The 19,689-nt window shown below is 42.4% G+C and overlaps 1 protein-coding gene across 5 annotated transcripts in view; it reads right to left on the bottom strand.

Moving 5' to 3' along the window:
- Positions 1-19,170, bottom strand: part of NOSTRIN (nitric oxide synthase trafficking) — a 69,425-nt gene extending 50,255 nt beyond the window's left edge. Inside the window, exons 1-2 of one of the 5 annotated variants that reach the window (XM_010971419.3) lie at positions 18,980-19,170; positions 10,092-10,177 (exon numbers count right to left, since the gene is read on the bottom strand). In XM_010971419.3, coding sequence (XP_010969721.1) covers positions 10,092-10,177; positions 18,980-19,006 — 113 coding nt within the window. In that variant the 5' untranslated portion in view covers positions 19,007-19,170. Of the gene's footprint in view, positions 1-2,098; positions 2,505-10,091; positions 10,178-18,979 lie in introns of those variants that run through there. The other 4 variants (XM_010971420.3, XM_010971418.3, XM_010971421.3 and 1 more) reach the window with 4 other exon arrangements.
- Between the last annotated feature and the right edge of the window lie 519 nt (positions 19,171-19,689).

The raw sequence follows: 19,689 nt of genomic DNA, 5'->3' as shown, positions 1-19,689 counted from the left end.
ATGCAACTCCATTCCTCATGCATTTCTTCACTCAAAACATGTATCCTGCTTTCCTACTGTATACTGCAATGTTTCCCTTCTTATTCTTAGCAGCTTTAATAACATGTTTAAATTAGAATCCTCAACTCTTAAAAACCTTAATTTCTAGTGAAAACCAAGAGGCAAGCAACTATGAACTGTCCCCTATACTAGCATTCTGCAGATTGGCAAACAAATACCAATAAGAACTTTCTAAAAACATGTCTATTTATAGAAAATATCTCAGGGTGACACCAAACACATCCATCAATAGTCCTAAATACTCTAGCTTCTCTGCAAAGGGAAGCCAACGCTCAGCAATGAATTCCTCAGTATCTTATTCCATTTGGGAAAGACCCAAGCATTCAACAAACCTCCATCATTCAACCCAATCCAGCACAACGCCAACATTTCAAGCTACCGAGTATCTGGAGAGATCATTTTTCAGTAGACATTCCTAAAACACAATCATTCCTGAGGAGTTCACCCGAAAGCTCCCATCTCACTTGCATTTAATTCACTTTACAAGAATTTCATCACACCAAGATAATTTTTTCTTTCTGCTGACAAACTCTGCAACAGAAACAACACGAACTTACTGACCTTCAGTAAACTTAGGTCCAATAAAAAGACATGTCTGTATTGATTATACCAACAAGCTTAAGCTAGCTTTAATATCAAATATTAACTCAATAGTGAATACTTCTCAGATCACGTGTACCCCAAATCCATTCTGTTCAGCTTCTTTTATACTTAGAAGTATTTAAGTGCTTACTTTCAAGTCAATTAAAGTTAACTTTTTTACACAAAGAACCAGATTTCAGTTTTTCCACTTGAATTTTTTTTTAAATCTTTTTTTTTTTTTTCTTGAGAGACCAGGTAGATCATTTATCTCTCAAAAGCACAAGAGAAATGCAAATTCCTCCTCTAACTACTTTTTACAAAACCCAATTATCTTGGCTATTTTCAGGGTTTTTTTTTTTTTTTCAGTTCCCAAATATCCGCTAGACTATACACACACACACACACAAAATTCACTCACATTCACGTGCCTCACTTTCAGTGAAACCAGGAAGAGAGAACAGGATTTGTACTCAGGTACCAGAGATGCTTTCTCTCTCACACACATCCCCCACTCCTCCACCCCAGGTAAAAGCCAAATTGCAAAAGGCCCACTTTGATATAGTAGCAGAGCCAGTAGGGGCCATTGTATTCCAGCTCTCAGGGAGTACTGAGCCCACACAATGTTACAATAAAAAAAAATATATCATTTTCTTTCATTTATGGGAGCACAACTGACAATCTCCCAGTTTTGCAAAATATACCCTAGGGGGACTATAGGATGGAACAGAGCCCTGATCATCCATACTTAATTATTCACAGCCAATTTTAGAAGGATCAAGCAAACAATTCAAAACAGTCTCTCAGGGACACAGTTCCCTAGCTCTAAAAAAAGAGAACCCCAACCAATGCCCCATCAGAGATGAAGCTGAGTGAATGACCAAGGCTAGTCCTAAAAGAGAAAATCCCAACCAAAGGCAAAGCCAACACAAAAGGGAAGGAGATTCTGGTGTCTTCACACGTGATCCCCATTACTCACCAAAGGCCTCTCAAATGCAACTATTGATACACACACACACATCCTACAAACAAAAGATCAGATGAGGCGTAGCCCCCAGATTCCACTTCTACTCCCAAACGGAGGCTTCCAACCTGGCTCCTGAAGGAGAGCTGACCCAGAGTTGCTCTCAGTGAGCCCAGAACAGCTCACTTACCAGAAGGGAGCAAGCCCAGGTGGAGCGCATAGAACCTTTCCATCCTGTGCAAGCCAGAGTGGTTCACCTCAAAATAAGCACAAACACACAAATGACAAGTAACCAACAGTTGCACAGGCCATCAGAGGAGATGAAGTCTAAAATTTTACTTCCACTGTCAGACAAGAGGCCTCCAAACAGATCAGCCCAGCTCTCAAAAAAGAGTAGACCCCGAGTGGCTCCCAATGAGCCCAGAACAGCTCACTTCCCACAAGCCCAGATGAAGTGGAGAGAATTCCCAGTCTGCACGAGCTGGAGTGACTCACCCCCAGGCGACATCGAATGTAGACAGCCTGTAGACCACAGCACCAGAGCCCAAAGTTTCCAAACAGCCTCAAGCGGGTTGGCCAGAAGATTCTGGACTCCAAACAGCCTCAAGCTGGGGCGGCTGGCGCCAGCCAGGGAGAGAGTCCCTCCCAGTTCCCGGGAACGAAGAGAGCTCGGGTGGCCGCTGGGGCCCCGGGAAGGGGAGGCGCCCAGCTGGGGTGGACCTGCCACAAGCACAGATTTTTGGGCTGGCTTGGCTAAAATTGTTACCAAATGCAATTTCTTGCGCCCAACCCACAGCGAGGCCAAAAAAATACCGAAACATCGGAGTTCGGAGCAGAGAAAGGTTTACTGCAGGAGAACTGCGACTGAGGCCTAAAAAACTCCAAACAACCCTGAAGGGTTTCAGCCAAGCCTTTTTAAAGACCAGCTGAGGGCGGGGCGTCCCAGGGTATGTGATCAGCTGTGCACAATTCTCTGATTGGTTGATGGTGATCAATCCTTAGGTGCCAGAAGGTCTGGGGCCCACGTGCTCATGATCATCAAGTAGTTAATTTCTTCCACTTGGTGGTGGTTTTTAGCATCTGAAAAACTCAAGTAGTATGTGTGAGATACTAGTATCTGGGTACTTGAGAGAGGAGCTACAGCAGAGGATATGGGGGAGGGGTCTGTCTCAGGAAGGCAGCGTAGGATTCTGCTCACTCGGTTACAAAATTAGCCAAACAAAACAGGCTGCAATTATTTCCCCTAATGACCATTTCAGAATCCCCAGCAGATTACCCTACATGTCGGAAGAAAATGAGATAAAGTCAGGAGGATAAATGTGGGTATGTGGGGAGTGGAACACATCCAGAGGCTCCCTTTCTGGCAAGTCTGCTACAACTGAAAAGCTCCCTGGCCTTTGGCACTGAATGGCCTTTATGTTAGCAGAGGTTAATGGGTAAACTCGTTCCCAGAGAAAGCTGCTCCAAGAAGCCACACTCCAACTGGCAAGCGTGAAGACAGCTGTCAGTTTTATAAGTTGGGATGTCTGTAAATTGGAACAGGCACTGCCACGTGGTTCATCCGTGCTTGTGGTCTAATGAAGCAGAACATCTATCCTTTCAGAATTCCTACTAAACAGACGTGAACAGGGTGTAGCTCAGTGGTAGAGTGTGCGCCTTGCATGCACAAGGTCCTGGGTTCAATCCCCAGGACTTCCAGTAAGGACAACAACAACAAAAAGGAAGTGGACCTCGGTGTTTTCCAAGGCAGAGGTGGCAGGGCGTGACCCCACGCACGCTGGTTCCTCCTAAAAGGCACCAATCAAGAGAGGCAGAGCTCAACTTAAACTGAGACACGGAATTTTCTTCCCCTCATTAAAATAATCAGAAACAAGCTTGTAATAACGTTGTGCTTTCAACGTGGCGCCCCACAGCCACCGTATCTAGTAGGAGTTGCTGTTCCTTCTCCAAGCAGTTGTCTTGGCACATGAGAAATTGATGCTGTATATCTCTTTTGATGGGTAACTCAATCTCAGAATATTCCAGTGAGTCTTAAAGACCCCTGGCAAGGGAAAAGGCATGCACTAATTTGTAATCCATTTATATTCGAATTTCCTCTCAGTGTGCAGAAGGAGGTCAATAAATTTTCATTAGTAATAAAGAAGACCAACCAATAAGTTAAAGACCAACATTTGCCTGAGACTTAAAAATTAATTGTATTTTTGAAAGAAAGGAGAGATGGCAAATATGTGGTATCAGATTCCATATTTTAGACAGAGCACAAATTATACTGTAAGTGTGTAAGTGACCAGGTAATCCATTTTAGAGTGCCCTGTGCTAATAAAATTAAGATGATCAACAGTGATAAAAAATGAAAACTGTAGCTGGCCCCTGTGTCTAGCAGGAATTAATTAAAATTGAACTAAAGTTCCCTGAAGCTTGAAAATAGCAGGTGACAGAGCCCTCCCTTCATTATAAATTAAGAAGTTATTGTAGTGATCTGACAGTCTGTGACCTCACGCCCCCATCTCTGGCCTCCTACTTTGTATCAGCAACAGCTTCTTGGGACCTGCTATGTCGACATTTTCCACCTAAACTTAATCAATTTGACTTTTGAAAGATGGTCCCAAGCTCATCTGACGAAGAAGCTGGATTTAAAAGCGACTTATTCACAATTTGAAGACATTTTTTACACGGTAGCTCTGGTTTTTGAGTGGTTGGGCTCTCTGGCAACATCCGTCATTCCCCATGCCCTAATTCTGGCTCCTGTAACGCAGTAAGGACAGGCGCCGAGGGTGGAGAGCCGGGGACGCCCTGCCTGGGTGTCCAGCCCGCGGTCCGCGAGCCGCCGCTCACCTCCCGCCCAGCGACGCCGGCCCGGGTAGCACTTCAGAGCCTCTGTGTCCTGAACTGAGGGAGCTTCTGTGCGTGGGGATGTGTAGTGGAGAAGTCGAGTAAAATGGATGAGGCCAGGTTTTTAAACTTTTCAGCTCGAAAACAAGGTTTTATACAGAATCCCCCCATATCGTATAGATACCGTGTTCTGAATAAGCGAGAACTGGCGTGACGGGGGAGCTGAGCCCCGCCCACTCCACCGCCTCCCAGCCCCCAGTGTGGCCCCGAGGGCTCCCCGCAGAGCCCTGTGCCGGCAGGTTTGAAAGCCACTGAACCCGAAGGCCACTGGTGTCCCTCCCCATAGAAAACCCAAAAGACTGACGGGAGCTGGACCAGGACCCCCGAGCGTGTTGGGACTCCCGCAGCAGTGCTCCCAACTGCCGGCCCACTCCGAAGACATCCTTACACCCAGCCTGGGTAAAGCTGAGTAGAAATCAAAATGCATCATTTTTTCCACGCCCCTACTTGTAAATTAGAGGTGGATGAGGGTACTTTCACACTGCATCAGGTTGTGAGAATTTAAGTAAAGGAGACCAAGTATAAGACATTATCAAATGCAGTGCCTGATCTACAGACAGTGCCAGATAAATGGTCTCTTCTGTGGTTTTATTATTCTTTTCTAGCTTTTGTTCAAAATAATGTTCTATACACTATGTAGGTAAGTTTCTTTGACACACCCATTTATTCCTCCTCCTAAATAGCCTAACTTAAACTTAAAAGTTGTGAGTGCCTGAAGGCCCAGAGTCACTCGTACATGAATGCATTCGTTCACTCGGTGAACATCTGCTGAATGCCTGCTCTGTACCAGGCTCTGTGCTAGTCACGTGGGACACCAAGCCCCTCAAGAATTTCAGCCTCCAATGGGGATAGACAAGTGAACAGAAAGTAACAGTGAAGGAGAGTAGAGCCATAGCAAAGGTAAGCGCTAGACCTGCACATCTCTGAGGAGCCCTCTTCTGAGACTGGGGACTGGAGTCAAGGAAGGGCCACCAGAGCGGGGTGACTGAGTCTGGAGGAATGCACTGAGTGGAGGCTGGCGATGAAGGTGAAGAAGTGTCTACCAGGCAGAGGAGACAGCAGGTACAAGTGTTGGGATCCATAATGACAGGTGGGAGGGGAGGCAAGGACTCATGGCGGGTGACTGCAGGTGGTTCTCTAAGCAGTGACTATGAGTGAGATGGAGAGATGTGGGGGTCACGGGGAGGTGGAGAGCGACAAGCTGGGGAGGAAGGCAGGGCCCACATCTTAAAGTTCCTTTTAAGAGATACTACGAGGGCTGAGTTTTATATTAAAGGTCATGGGAGTCTTTGAAGGGTCTTAAACAGGGTCCTGGCCACAAAGTGGAAGATGCATTAGATGCTCCCTAGTTGAGGCAACTTGCCTGGATTAGAAAAAGGAGATCTTCTGAAGGGACATAGCTCCGAGCCTGGATACCAGACCTGATGGATGAAGAGTGGATTCGATTTCCGCCTTCACTCAGCCCGTCAGCCAGGTGCCTTGTGCAGTACACAGACCGCACAGCTACAAGGCAGTATCCCAGACAGAAGGACAGGTTAGGAGATTCTTGTCAGAGCAACGGCACAGGCCATGAAATGAAAAGAAAGCTGAAGGTGTAAGAGGTGTTTGGAAGAGAGAAATATGGAGTCCTGGTCATGAGCTGAGAGAGAAGAAGGGGTCATGGGTGGTTCCTAAGTATTGGGTTGGGCTTGGTTGGGTGGACAAAGGTCCCAGTCATCATGGTAAAAAATCTAGAAGGGTACCAGATTTGGGGAAAAGCTAATCAGCTCTGTTTTGTGGTTTCATGGGACATTTCTAGCTGGAAATGTCCAACAGACTTCTGGATATATGGTTTGAAGTACAGGTAAGACATATTGCCTAGTAATATACACATGGGAGTCATCAACATGCAAAAAAGAGCTGAAATTATGGGAAGTAAGATCACTAGGCTATTGGTAGAGTAGAAAAGGTGAGGGTTTATCAAAGATTTCCTTTCAAACATTTATTCTTTTGTTGACAGCATATGCAATGAATTATAGATGGAACAATGACCAACTACGCTTCCTTCTTTGTTTTTTTCTTTTCTTTTTTAATTAAAAAAGTTATGTCTGCAATGGTGGTACTTGCCATTTGAAAACCTGGTCTGAAGTTTTCTTAGAGAAGAAAAATTGATTTTTCCTATCAAAGCCTGTTTAAACATTAGCTGTGAGGGTGCGGATAACCAAACACTCAGAGATAGTTTCTGGAAATGTGCCTTTGTCTTTTTGAATCTGATCTGTGATTATGATGAAGTGAACCGGATGACTTTGGCATTACGCATCTTAGGAGCTGCTGTGTGTTTCTGGCTAAATCTGAATTGTTACTACAAAAAAGGAAACTGAAGCAACTAATTGGATAAAAGAAGCTAAGCACGACCCTGAATTGCAGAATTTCCAGGCAAACTGGTGTTTCAATAGCAACACTTTTCGATCACCCAATTAGAACAAATGCAAGAAGGCAGCTGAGCTTGGAAATAAAACATGATCTGGCCTCAAAGCTTGACTGGGATGCAGTCTCTTGGAGCCACGAGCTAATACAGAAGTGTTGAGCGGAACCACATTCCAATGGATTCAAGATGTCTGGAATTGTAAATATCCCAGGACAGTAAGACGTTGTTCTAATAATATAGGTGTAATAATAAGAAAATAAACACTTAACTAGCTTTCACTTACTTATTCATTCAATCTACAGGTATTTACTGAATGTATTTTATGTGGCAGGTACCCTTAATTCAAAGAAGCCCCATATGCCCCTCACTAAATCTCTCATTATGCTGGCTACTGGATTTGCCTTTATGATTTTCTATGCATTAACCTCAGTGGAAATGCCTGCTATATATACTCTAAGAGTACCCTTTTACTTGTCCAATGGAGTTTCCCATTACCTGTTTATACTCTAAATAATATGATAGCTTCTTTCAAAGAGTACTGACTTTCCAGGTATTTTTCTAATACAAGGGAATGGTATCATTGATTCATATGCAATAAGCCCACCCATTTAAGAGGAAAATAGACCCAGGGTTCCTGTCTGCGTAACTAGTAGGAAACAGTTCTTTATTACTTGTATATCTAGGGAAATAATTACTGATTTCACAGAAGGGGAAGACGAAGGCGAGTGTAATGCCAGCTCAGTTGTGACCATTCATCCTTTGATATGGTAACTATGTTCTCAAAGCTCAAACACCTTGTAGGAAGAGGGAGTGACTTCAGAATCACTCCCCATGGGGAAGAAATGACCCAATCTTGGCAAGGGAGGTGGCCTCAGTCTTTGCCAGCTGACATGTGGGGAAACAGCTGGTAAAAAAAAGCACATAATGTGCCACATAGATTAGCAGAGAGTTCGTGTCCATTAGAAAACAGTTCTCGCCAGACATATACTCTTTTAGTGTGGCTGAACATCCTTCAGGTTAACTACATGATCAAACAGCTGAGCAAGAGGAAGAAAGCCTCAAGCTTAAGTGTGAGGAGACACTGCCAAGTGCACATGTCTCGGGAATGAACATAAAGCGACTCACACAAGGCATCTTGGTTAAGGGGAAATGATTTAACTGTAAGAGGGTAGCTTTACAAGTTGTTCAGGAAACCATCAATTGCATAAACGACCTAATAAGTGGCATAATTTTTTTGACCTGGGTAAACCTTTAGCCCCTCCTTTCTGTATTCATGCTATGCAGTTATTATCCCAGAGACGTGCACGTGGTTTTGCTAGCCAGCTGTATTCTTTATATTTTCAAATTCTGAATTCTGCTCCATGAGGAGGGAAAACCACGAGGGGAGGTTATCTTTAGCTACTCAAGTGTTTCTCCTTCCTTGGAGCTCATTTGACATTCTAGAACATGTCAGTGGACAGTTTTGCACATTAATAGGTCTGGGACAGAAGGAAACAACTTCAAGAGAAATACAGGTAAGAAATGAAGGTTCTGATTGTACATAAAGTAGGTACGTCTGTGGCAGGGCGGAGATGTGGAGTGACTTGGACAAGGGAGAAACAATAAGGCTATTTCGGAGAAGTAATTCCCCCAAATATGTTCAGTTCTTTGTTGAGTCTGTTTACCCAGTATTATTTATCACCTCCTTTCCATCTTCACAGCTCTACCCAGCTAGCTTTGAACCTGGAGACACCAAATAATCAAGGCCCCGCTGACTGCAACCCAGCTCACTTGTATGGCTACTCTGTATATAGATTCTTCCTGATCTGCAGGAAGGAGATGCTTTCTAACCTAGGTAATGGGTTGAATTTGTATAATAGTTACTTGGTCTTATTTTAAATCACTTCCTTTGAGATGGATAGAAATATTTTCTCATAGAAAAAATTCCCTCCCAGATGGGTCCTCCCTCTTCTTTTCATAGAATCAAAGCAATTAGCTCTTAAGATAAAAGTCACTTCTTATTTAAATCTTTTTTCTTTTTGAATATAAAAACGAATATATATATATGTATATGCATGACTGGGACATTGTGCTGTACACCAGAAATTGACACACTGTAACTGACGGTACTTCAATTAAAAAAATTCTTTTCTTTTTGAATTCACTTGACAAACCTGGCTATTTTCTTTAGAAAAATATGCTTGAATAGATAAACAACAGGGTCCTACTGTACAGCACAGGGAACTATATTCAATAGCTTGTAATAACCTATAATGAAAGAGAATACATATATATGTATGACTGAATCACTATGCTGTACAGCAGAAGCTAACACAGCACTGTAAATCAACTATACTTCAATTTTAAAAAAAGAAAGAAAAAGAAAAGTCTGTTTGAGCTCTCCTCTATCTTTCCTTGGCCTCATTCACTGGTCCTGAGACAGTTAAGGTTTTCCTTTGCTTCTGACCTACTAACACAACACGCAATCAACTCCGGCATCTTTGTTCTTACAGCACACATGCCATATTTTACATTTGAAATGGAGTCTTTTAAAAGAATGAACAATCTCTTCTGAAGGTCTCTTTAGAGTCTCTCACAGAGCTGCCTAGACATAGGGAAACGGCCTAGAAACTCTTTATGGCCCAATTCAGTCCTCGGGTTCTCTAATTTTAAGCAGGAATTTTTGTAACTTTCTTGACTGGATTGAGTGTGCTCATGTCAGCACAGCTTTACACATGATCACATCTCGTATCAAGAGAAGATGATACTGAAAATGGTGACTTCTCATTCATCCATGCATTTGGTCAACAGATATTTACTGAAGAGGTCAAAAAGCCAGGCTCCAAGAGCTCGGCACGCAGAGCACTGCCCTCGCAGGGGGGACTGCCATCAGCGTGAGGAGTGGGATGACAGGCTTATGTGTCAGGTACAATGGGGGGCCCAGGAGGGGGTGATAAACTCGGTCCCAGGAATCCGAAGGAACTGGACCAAGCCTTCCCAAGCAGAATCACTCCCAGTTGTTTCCTGATTTTTATAGCACCCAAATGATAAATGTGCAATCTCAGAGAATCACTCTTCAAACCAATTTCTCAACTGCCAAAATATAGCACTGTGCTCCGGAAAGTAGGAAAGCTCTAACCACTCCTCCAGTCACGTCGCTCCCGGCGGCTCAGGAGGAGGCACAGCTGAGTGCAAACATGCGTTTTGTACCTTTGCTGAAGAATGGATGTGACCTGCTTGCAGAAATCTTCTCCATTTTGGGAAAACTCCTTTAGGTTCTTGTAAACCTTATTATACTGAAAAAGAAAAGATGCACCAAAGGATTAGCACTTCCAAAGACAACTCCTGTGAATGCCGAACGCTGCTGTACTGATGACTGTCAACGCCAGTGATCGCTCAATCAGTTCTTAAAGATGAAGTCTCTTCTGCCTGGATGTGAAAGATCCTGGGGAACCGTTTTCAAAAACAAAGCTGGTCCGTCTGTCTCTTCCTAGGCCAAACGCAAACAATTCAGCAGTGGGGTGCATTTGGAATCTGACTTCCTGTCACCCCTATTAGTCTCAGGAAGGCTAAAAGTACATTCTGAAATACACTGCATATTCATTTTGTGTCTCCCCCACAAATTTCAAAATAATATTCCTGGACCTCATGACAAACCCTGAATCATTCAAGTATTTCTTGGCTGAGATGGGAAAATGTAAGTGGATAATGTGTTAATAAAACTTCTCCTAGCCCCCTCTAGATCTCATTTAACTCTAGTAAAAGAAATGTTGTAATAATGAGTTAAACATTCTGGATGAACCAAACATCTATAAATTTATAAATCATTTTTATACATTTATTCTTATATGAATTTAGCCTGCAGACACAAAAATTTCAATCGAAAGATTCTGTCATGTGCTTTAGAACTCCACAATGTTATTCTGAAAATTGTATCGGTAAAGGTAGACATTGATGACGATTGATTTTAAATGCCTGGATGGAGAGGGTATATGTCACTTGATTCTGCTGCTTTCCTGACACAGAGCAGGTGAGTGAGGCGATGGGGTCTCAAACACACACTGTCTCTGTGTTTCCAATCTGGGAGATGCGATAGCCAATTGCATTTTTTCAAAACGAGATTTTCTACAAGAGGATGCAAATTCTGTGTAGACTGAGTGCCATGCTGTAGCCCTTTGCTCATAAAATGACCCAGCCCCTTCCAGCCCTCAAATGTCTCTGGCACTCGGCTGGTCACCGTGTTGAGAAGGGGAAGGGACGGGAACTCACACTTCCTGAGCACCTGCTATGTGGCAGGCATGTTGCCACACGTGGACCCTAAGGGCCCAGGCAACCTTTCAGTTGTCACAGCAGCACCCAGTGCACAGGGATAGCAGAGCCACACAGGACATAGGGCACAGAGGAAGAAAGACCTAAAGAAATGATCTAATCCAGGCCCCTACCTTCAGGGGTGGAACCAACCCTGACCTAGGATGTGAAGACAATCCTATAGACACCAAATCCTTTTATCTTTATGCAGTAGTTTAACTTTCCCCTGAGTTGAACACAGAAAGCCAGGGAGGATTTGGTGACACACGGTAGTCGCAAACAGCTTCACTGAAACAATGACAAGAGCTCAAGCACAAAGGTCTTTAGAAGGACACTGTTAATCCTAAAGCGAGGCTGGCAAAGTCACGTGTCTGCAGGTGCCCGGAAGAGGGAGGAGCAGGGTGGGGACAGGGAGCTGGAGGGACAGCTACCACAAGAGCTCGGAACTACTGACCAGCTTTTTTGCCCAAAAAAGCTGAAATGAGGATTGGTATCTGACATACAATTTTTAAAAAATTGCAGCCAACAATCTCTGCCAAGTGAGCAAAATGCACCTGTAAGTGCAGTCCAGGTGTAACCTCTGTCAGGAAGGACCAATTCTCCTCTGAGTTGTGGGAGTAAAATCAGTATCTGGCAACCAAGCTTTCTCATTTTTATTTCCATGAACATAACCTGCCTTCTATGAATGACATAATACTTTAAGTCTCCTTCCTCCCCTTACAAGTGCAATGGGAGAGTTTGGTCAGCATTTTTTAATTGTTTAGCTTTTTTGTTTACTCCTGTTACCCAAACATTTTCACTAAATTCTCCCTTAAGCCTTTTATGTTCTTCCCATAACACTGAATAGCATCCAATAAAACACACCTAGGTATCATGGGAAGAAAATAGAGAATGATTAGCAGGAATGAATTCATTTCTCAGCCTCTCACACCCTTGAGTGTAGCCATGTGACTAAATGCTTCCCAAATTGGTATGGGCGGAAAGTTTTCTGTTGGGTTTCAGTGAAAGTTCCTTCCTCCTCTTTCCTGAAACCAGGACTTAGAAATGACAGCTCATGCTGTCAGGTGGTTTTGAGGATGGACACCATGTGCTAAGATCTTAGAGCAGAAGGAGAGAAAGAGTGGGTCCCTGATGCCCTGGAGGCCACCACACAAGCCCCCAACTCTCTACTTGTAGACTTATTTTATGTAAAAGAGAAATGTAAGAATAGGTTTTTTTTTAAAGTCACTCATTTTGGATTTTTAAAACATGCAGCTAACATAATTCTAACTCATATAGAGTCTTTTAACTTTTTATTTTAAATTATGAAACATTTTTATGTTTCATAAAATAATACCGAAATACTACCTAAGTGAGTTACAGAGATACTGACACTTTTCTTCCACTCTATTTTTAAACAACAATTTTTTCTTTTTCAAAATTTCTTTGACTATTTTGGGGCATTTTTTCTTCTATATGAACATTTATCTAATTACCATCTAAAAAAATCCCTGTTGAGATCCTAATTGGAATTGCATTACATTTATATATCTCAATTTGAGGAAATTAACTTTTTTATGGTATTTAGACTTCCCATCCAAGGACATAGTAAGTCTTTTCATTTTGTTCAAATCTTATTTTATGTTCAGTAAAATTTTATGATTTTCTTTATAGGTCCTTTTGCATTCTTATTTGATTTATTTAGAAATATCTCACAGAATTACACAGTATTAAGCTGTGTATTTTAAAATAGTGTCCTATCTGTTTCTCTCTCCAGCTCACACCAAAGCAGAAACAAAGACCCACCAAAAACATCAGGGGGCATTGTGCAGGAGAGAAAGATTTGAATGCATGCCTTAAAAGTGAATTTTTCTGCTCTCAAATAGTATAAGGCTGGGGCTGGGAGAAGACAAAGCAGACAGATGGCTGGAGGGACTGAGTCTTTGGAGCATAAGGGAGGAGAAGAAACTCCCATCAGGACAAGTAGGAGTGGAGGGAAGGGACTCTGAGGTGAGCTGTCTTAAGGCATAGATCCCCCGCTGCCCATCATTACCAGAGGTGGCGATCTGCGTCCAACAGTCCTGGGGAAAGAACAGGGAAGCTCAGACACCATGTGTGAGGATGGGGACAGGCAGGGGAAACCTTGCCTCTAACCAAAGCGGAAGTAAGTAGAATCAGCTGAAAAATTTTTCCCTGTCCCGAGGCTGCAGATGCCAATGCATTTCCCAAGCTTATCTAGCCATCAGAGCTCTCCAAGACACATTTAAAAAATATTATCTCTAGAGGACTAATTCCCGGGAAGCCAGACAGCCCTGAAAGTTTATAAACCAATGTTGAAAACTCAATTGTCTTTAGAGGAGAGGAGGGTGAGCTGTGGCAATGTGGAGACCTCCTGTCTTTCCCCAAGGCATTCAGATGCAACTTTCTAAAGCAAGAGTCTACTCCAACCAAGCACATCTTATGGCTTCAACTGCCCCTGGGGCTGCCAGTTTTAGATTTTGGAAGTTTTCTGTCATTGAATAGGCTAGTACTTCCTAACTTTTTTTCACATCGTGGTACATGTAGATGATGATATTGGTACTTGAACAAGGTGGGAAATGGACACATTTTTTCAAGGCAGAGGCAACTTGCCCGTGACCTCTGCCTCCCAGGCACACCTTGCTGTGATCCACTCCCCAAACCCCAGTGTGCCCAGGTACAACGAGTCAGGAAGTTCTTCAAAACATTACATTGTTGTTAACTTAGGGATCAGATAAGAGCGGGATGTTCTGCTTATTATAGCACTGGGGCGAATCTTTATCTTTGACTTTATGTACAATACCAGACACTCCCCAACAGACTCTGATCCAGACTGAGATAAGGGTGACATCAATAAATAAAAGAGTGGCTAAGAATACTTCCATTATTTCAGTGTATCCCCTTTTTTAGATACAATGATTCTGTATCTTTCATCTTATACCATCTACTCAGACTTGAAGACAAAAGCTGTGAAAAACAGACTTACAGAAACATCAAAGCAGCCCCCAGAGACCATTTCATCCAGCGTGTGTGTGTGTGTGTGTGTGTGTGTGTGTGTGTGTGTGTGTGTAATCAGAAAATCTTGGAACTTACCTGCTTTGACAGTATGAAATCCCTTGACCTGGGCTTGGGCTCTCCCTTCCTTTCCCTCCTCTACTCCCCACCCTACTCTCACCCACCAGAGGGGTCTCTGAAGGGATTCCATGGAGCACAATTGGGAAACCAGTAAAGCCAATCCTCCTATTTTATAGTTAGGGCCCAAACAGCGAAAGATAAACCTCATTAGTTAGGGACAGAACTGTGATTAGAAATGTTAGGTGAGCAAATCAATTAGAGACTCCATCAGAAATAAATATACTTGCAAACAGCTAATCAGTATAATCACACTAAGTGAACTCAGAGTGGTAGTTGCCTCTCAGTATCATGAACAGTGCAGCTGGCTTCCTAATGTCATCAACCAGCACAGAAGGGGTTGCTTTACTCAAAGTAATGTGGAAGCTGAATTTTTGGTGTTTTCCCGTTGTTGAGCTTTGGTAGCCCTACCCTCTACCAAATATTCATTCCAGAAAAGAACCCAGTATTGATCTTACATCTCCATATAAATTTATATTAACATGCTGTTCTTCCCTAGGGTCATTAATTACTAGGGAAAAAGTTATAGGTTTTCTTTTCCCTGATAAAAGGATTGCAGGCTGGTGGAGAAATATGTCAGATCCTTCTGAGACTCTAAAAATTCCTTCATATAGACAACTGCTGTATACAGACATTTCCCATTCACATTAGGAAAATGTGCTTCTAAGCAAATTCTCTTGGATAAATATCATTACCAAAGAACTTAGTAACCTAGGCAATTATCACATGAAATGATTAGACAAATGTCTTGTAACAATAAAAAAAGCACTGTATCAACATTGACTTGAATGATGAAGAAGGTTAAATTCAGTTATTCTAGAAAAATTCATTTTTATTCTAGGTGCAAGTCTGAAAAGGTTTTTTTCCTTCAGTGAAAATCCTCATAGTGTTAAATAAACCATGATATTCCACTTAAATTTAATTACATAACCTTTTGTTAGATGCCTTTCACATGCCAGGCACTGTGCTACTGATTTCATGTGATGTGGTATTTCTAAGTACTGCTCTTCTAGACTAATGGATTACTTGTATTTATTGTCATAGATTATGAGACACAGAACATTAAAGATCAGTCTACTTCATCCTCTTCCTCCCCTTACTTTACAGATGAGGAAACAGAGGCCCATGAAATGTGGACCATTCCATCACATAGCTCACTGATGCACACTGGGTGTGCTACGGGCCAAGGACATTCAAACCAGACCCAGCCTGCCTCCTTATCTCTGCAGCGTCCCACAATCCCCCAGGAGCCAAAGACCACTACCCCAGCATCTTTTCTATTAGTAACAGTTAACATCCTACGACCCAGGCTGAGCCAACTGAGATGCTCAGCTTGGCATGTGAACCAGGCTGAAGGGGCAGCTCTACAATACTGTTTCAACAGCTGATGAAGTTAAGAGAAGAGGCTGACTGTGTGGACCCAGGAAAGCCTGCTTTGACAAGTCCCTACCTGGACCCATAGGAGTGAGTAAAAGCAAAACCTTGGTTATAGCTTATTATTTGCTTTTGATTTCTATGGTGGTGTTTCTTAGGAAGGTGCTACTTTTTTTTTTTTTAATGATTAGATTATTTCATTTGGAGATAATTCCATCCTGTCTGTTTCCTTACACATGGATTTAGAAGCTAAGCTCACAGGCATTAAGGCATCAAGGCCCAGAGCCAATTCTTTTCTTTTTCAAAAACAGAACTTTAAAAAATCTTCTTCAGATAAGTTCTGACGCTTCTAAGATTAGTTAAAAGCCCTGCACAGCATTTAAGCAATCTGTGCCACCCTGGTGACTGACAATTTGAGCATGGACACTAAACAGGCTCTTTGAAGTTGAATAGCCCCACTATCAGCCCATCTTGCCCACTGGAGCATGACCTAAAAGGTGTTTAAATTTTCTGCAGTCTGGTGAAATCTATTTTACTCAGAATAGTATTTTTCAAATGCATAAAACAAAATAGGATCATAAGGGAAACTAATTATATTGATATATATATTTTACAAACATAATTTAAAGTCACAATATTTTACGTGCTCTTTAATTAACATACTAAATAACAAGTCTTAAGAATTACCCAAATTTCTAAGTCCCACTGAGTGTGAGTAAACAGTATTTCTAGGTATCTGTAAACAACTGTAACGTTATATAAAAATATATGTGATTTTTATTGGTTACAAGGTCACGGACACTGCAGTAGTATTAGAGTTGGCTGCTTATATTCAAAATTGAAGGAAATTCTAAACTTTAGTTAGAAACTAACACAAATAAAGAGATCACGTTTTCCCCATCGAAGGTCATGCAGCCCATTGGTTTCTATATGTTGATCTACTGGATTTGACCATGTTAAGAACTAGAGCTGAGCTAAGGCTTTGTGAATTAATTGTGTTTCTAGGGACTCATGAAATGGAGTATTTCGCAAATGGTTAAAGCTTTGGCTTCTTTTTGGTTTTCCCGTGAAATTGTCTCAGCGTTTCCCAAAGCATCTTTGCAGTCCATTCCCTTGTTTCTATTCTGTTCCCAAACTGCAGCCTCATCTTCCCACAGCATTGTTTCCCAAGCACAAACTGGGACGGCACCAGGAAATCAACTTGAACTCTTGATGAAGATGAAACAATTGCAAATAAGTAAGGATTCCGTGACTTTAAAGGATTCCGAAACCCTGGCTGAAGGGATATCAGCCCCCTCTGATATCCAGACGACCTTGGGTGGCACTGGGCCCATAGAAATGACCTTCAAGTTCGTGGACAAGGACAGGAGTCCTCGGGGCAATGGTTCAGCATAGGCAACAGGACTCGTCAGCCTGTCAGGGAGGAAGCATTAAGCTGACAGAGATGGGGCGGTGGATTGCCTCGGGGGCTGCTCAAAAGGAAACTTTTCTCCTAATTCTGGGTCTGAAGGCAGCCTTGGGAAAGGATACTAGGCTTTCAGTTCTTTTTTTTTTTCTTTTTGAACTTAACCTGGCTTCAATTTACTATCTCATTCTTCCCTTGGTGTTGACTTTTTTCTTTGGTGACTGTGGGTGCCAAGTTTTGCCTCCACTTCTCCCATCCTTAGGCCAAAACGTCACCCAAGTATCAATGGGGAGAAAGGAGAAGATCAAATACAAGGAGCCAAACAAGCGAACAAAGAACAAACAAACAAAAAAAAAAACCACCACCACCACCAACAACAAATACATTGATGATGAAAGACTTTTTGAAAAGTTATCTGTGCCTACCAATGGGGAGAATTGGGGGCGGAGGAAAGCAAAGAGAGAGGTTTCACTCTTAAAATCTGGATGCAATTGTATTGTTAGTGTTTGTCTTTACATTAGACACATATTAGCTTTGTGTTTAAAAAAGTAAAAGTAAGCAGAGCTTGTCACTGCCTTGTCTTTATTTATTTTTTAAAAATGTTTTGTTTTTGTTGTTTTGGGGGGGAGTAATTAGGTTTATTTATTTTGATGGAGATACTGGGGATTGAACCCAGGACCCTGTGATGCTAGGTGAATACTCTACCTCTTAGCTATACCCTCCCCCTCCTTGTCTTTATTAGTATTACCGGTCACTATGACTACATCTCATTTAGCTGGTCTGATTGCCAAACTCATTTTGTGGGACAACAGTCATAGTTTTTGTTTGTTTTTTTAAAAAGGGGGCTCATTTATTGTCATTGTTCCAAATGTACAAAAAAAAAAAAGTAGAAAATAACCCCACAACCCAGTTCCCCCCAACCTCCACAACAATCTGCCCAAAACAAATAATTTTTCCCAAAACCACAAACAAACTGTGGGACAGTGTCATTTTTGCTAAGCCTGCGCTTTCCACAGCCCTTGAATAAACACAAATGAAGCAAATGATTCTCTGTTGATCTTTTTCTTTATGGCTTTATGACAGCCCCTGCTTATCTGCTTCTCCACAATTTGTTTTGCTTTGTTTTTAATAAAATACTTGAAGGATGAATGCAACCCCTTGCCTCTGATGTAACTAGTTTTAGCTTTTTGGCACGATTAATTGGGATAACACATTGACTATCCTTGATTACTTTATTTATTTCCTCCCCACTTCTTTATTTTAATTGCTCCTCATTTCCTAAATTACATCTCTGTTGTTGCAGCTAACGACCTCTTAATGTCTTTGGACTTTTGATCAACCTTCTATTTTTGGTACTGCTCCCAGGACTTAAACAAACATGTTGGTAAATGTGTCCGAGAACTATGGCAGGTCGGACAGAGTGGGGAGTCTGTCCTTCCTCCCTCGGACTCGCAGTTCTTGACTCTAAATGATACAGAAAATACGAAAAAACTTTCCACCCTGACTTCATTCTTCCATATTGCCTGCAGATAATCTGCACATTTGTGTGTCCACTCTACGCACAAGGTTGGCACCACTGTTATACGTTCTAAAAATATTTCCCAAACAGCTACCATCTGCATGCAAATATAATGCTACAACCACTCAAAGTTTTTCCAAGAATGAGAATAAAAGACGACAATGACCTGCCCTGTCATTTGCTAGATAGAGTTCTGTTTTAAATCGAACCAAAGAAAAACCAGACTCTTGTTATCAGTGCTAATATCTAAACATGTTTGGCTTCTGAGCATTTCAAATTTCTTAAGTTAAAATCCATTAACACAAAAATCTACGACTCAGCTGCCCTCACACACAGGCACACAAAACACACCGAGCTACTCACCGAGCAGTCTGTCAGTGGGTCCCTCATGTTGAAATGTTGTTTGCTTCCGTCCTTTCACCTACGCTCCGGCATTCAGGATGCTGCACCCAAGGCTGGGTGTGCCCTGGACTTCCGGGATTCAAAGACCTAGAGTACGTCAGTCCTTGTCAAACACCCAGAGGAGGAAGTCCCAGCCCTGGACTTTAATCCCGTGTGTTTCCTGAAAAAGCAAAGAATGACTCTGGGTCAGGAGAACTAGAGCGAGATGGCAAGAAGGACTTTTGTAAATATTTAGGGGTCAGAATACTGAGTCCTCACGTGCGTGGCCTTGAAAGAGGTTAATAAGGTGTTCCTGGCAATTCAGTCTGTCAGGGCTGATGGCAGAGGGATGCACGTCCTCTTGGCTTGCTGTATTAATCATGCTTTTTATTTTCTGTGTTTTATGATGCATTAATACACTGGGGCCTTTGGGGTTGGGGAGGAGGGATTACCTTTTCCAGGCTAGCTAACTCCTAGAGATAGCAAACAACTAGCTTGTAACCATGATGTTGATATGCAATCCAACCAATCCTAAGCCCAGATCCCCAACCACCTCCTTTATACCAAGTCAGCATTCCCCCTGCCCCAAATCACCCCAGTCCAATGTACCAAACAATTAGGCCCACCCCTCTATAACCGTGACTGTAGCGGAAAATGTCCAGAAAAGGCCACCAGGAAGCAGGCGTACATTA

This window comes from Camelus bactrianus, chromosome 5, assembly GCF_048773025.1.
Source record: "Camelus bactrianus isolate YW-2024 breed Bactrian camel chromosome 5, ASM4877302v1, whole genome shotgun sequence".
Lineage (NCBI taxonomy): Eukaryota > Metazoa > Chordata > Mammalia > Artiodactyla > Camelidae > Camelus > Camelus bactrianus.
This window is presented reverse-complemented; position numbering and strand designations above follow the sequence as displayed.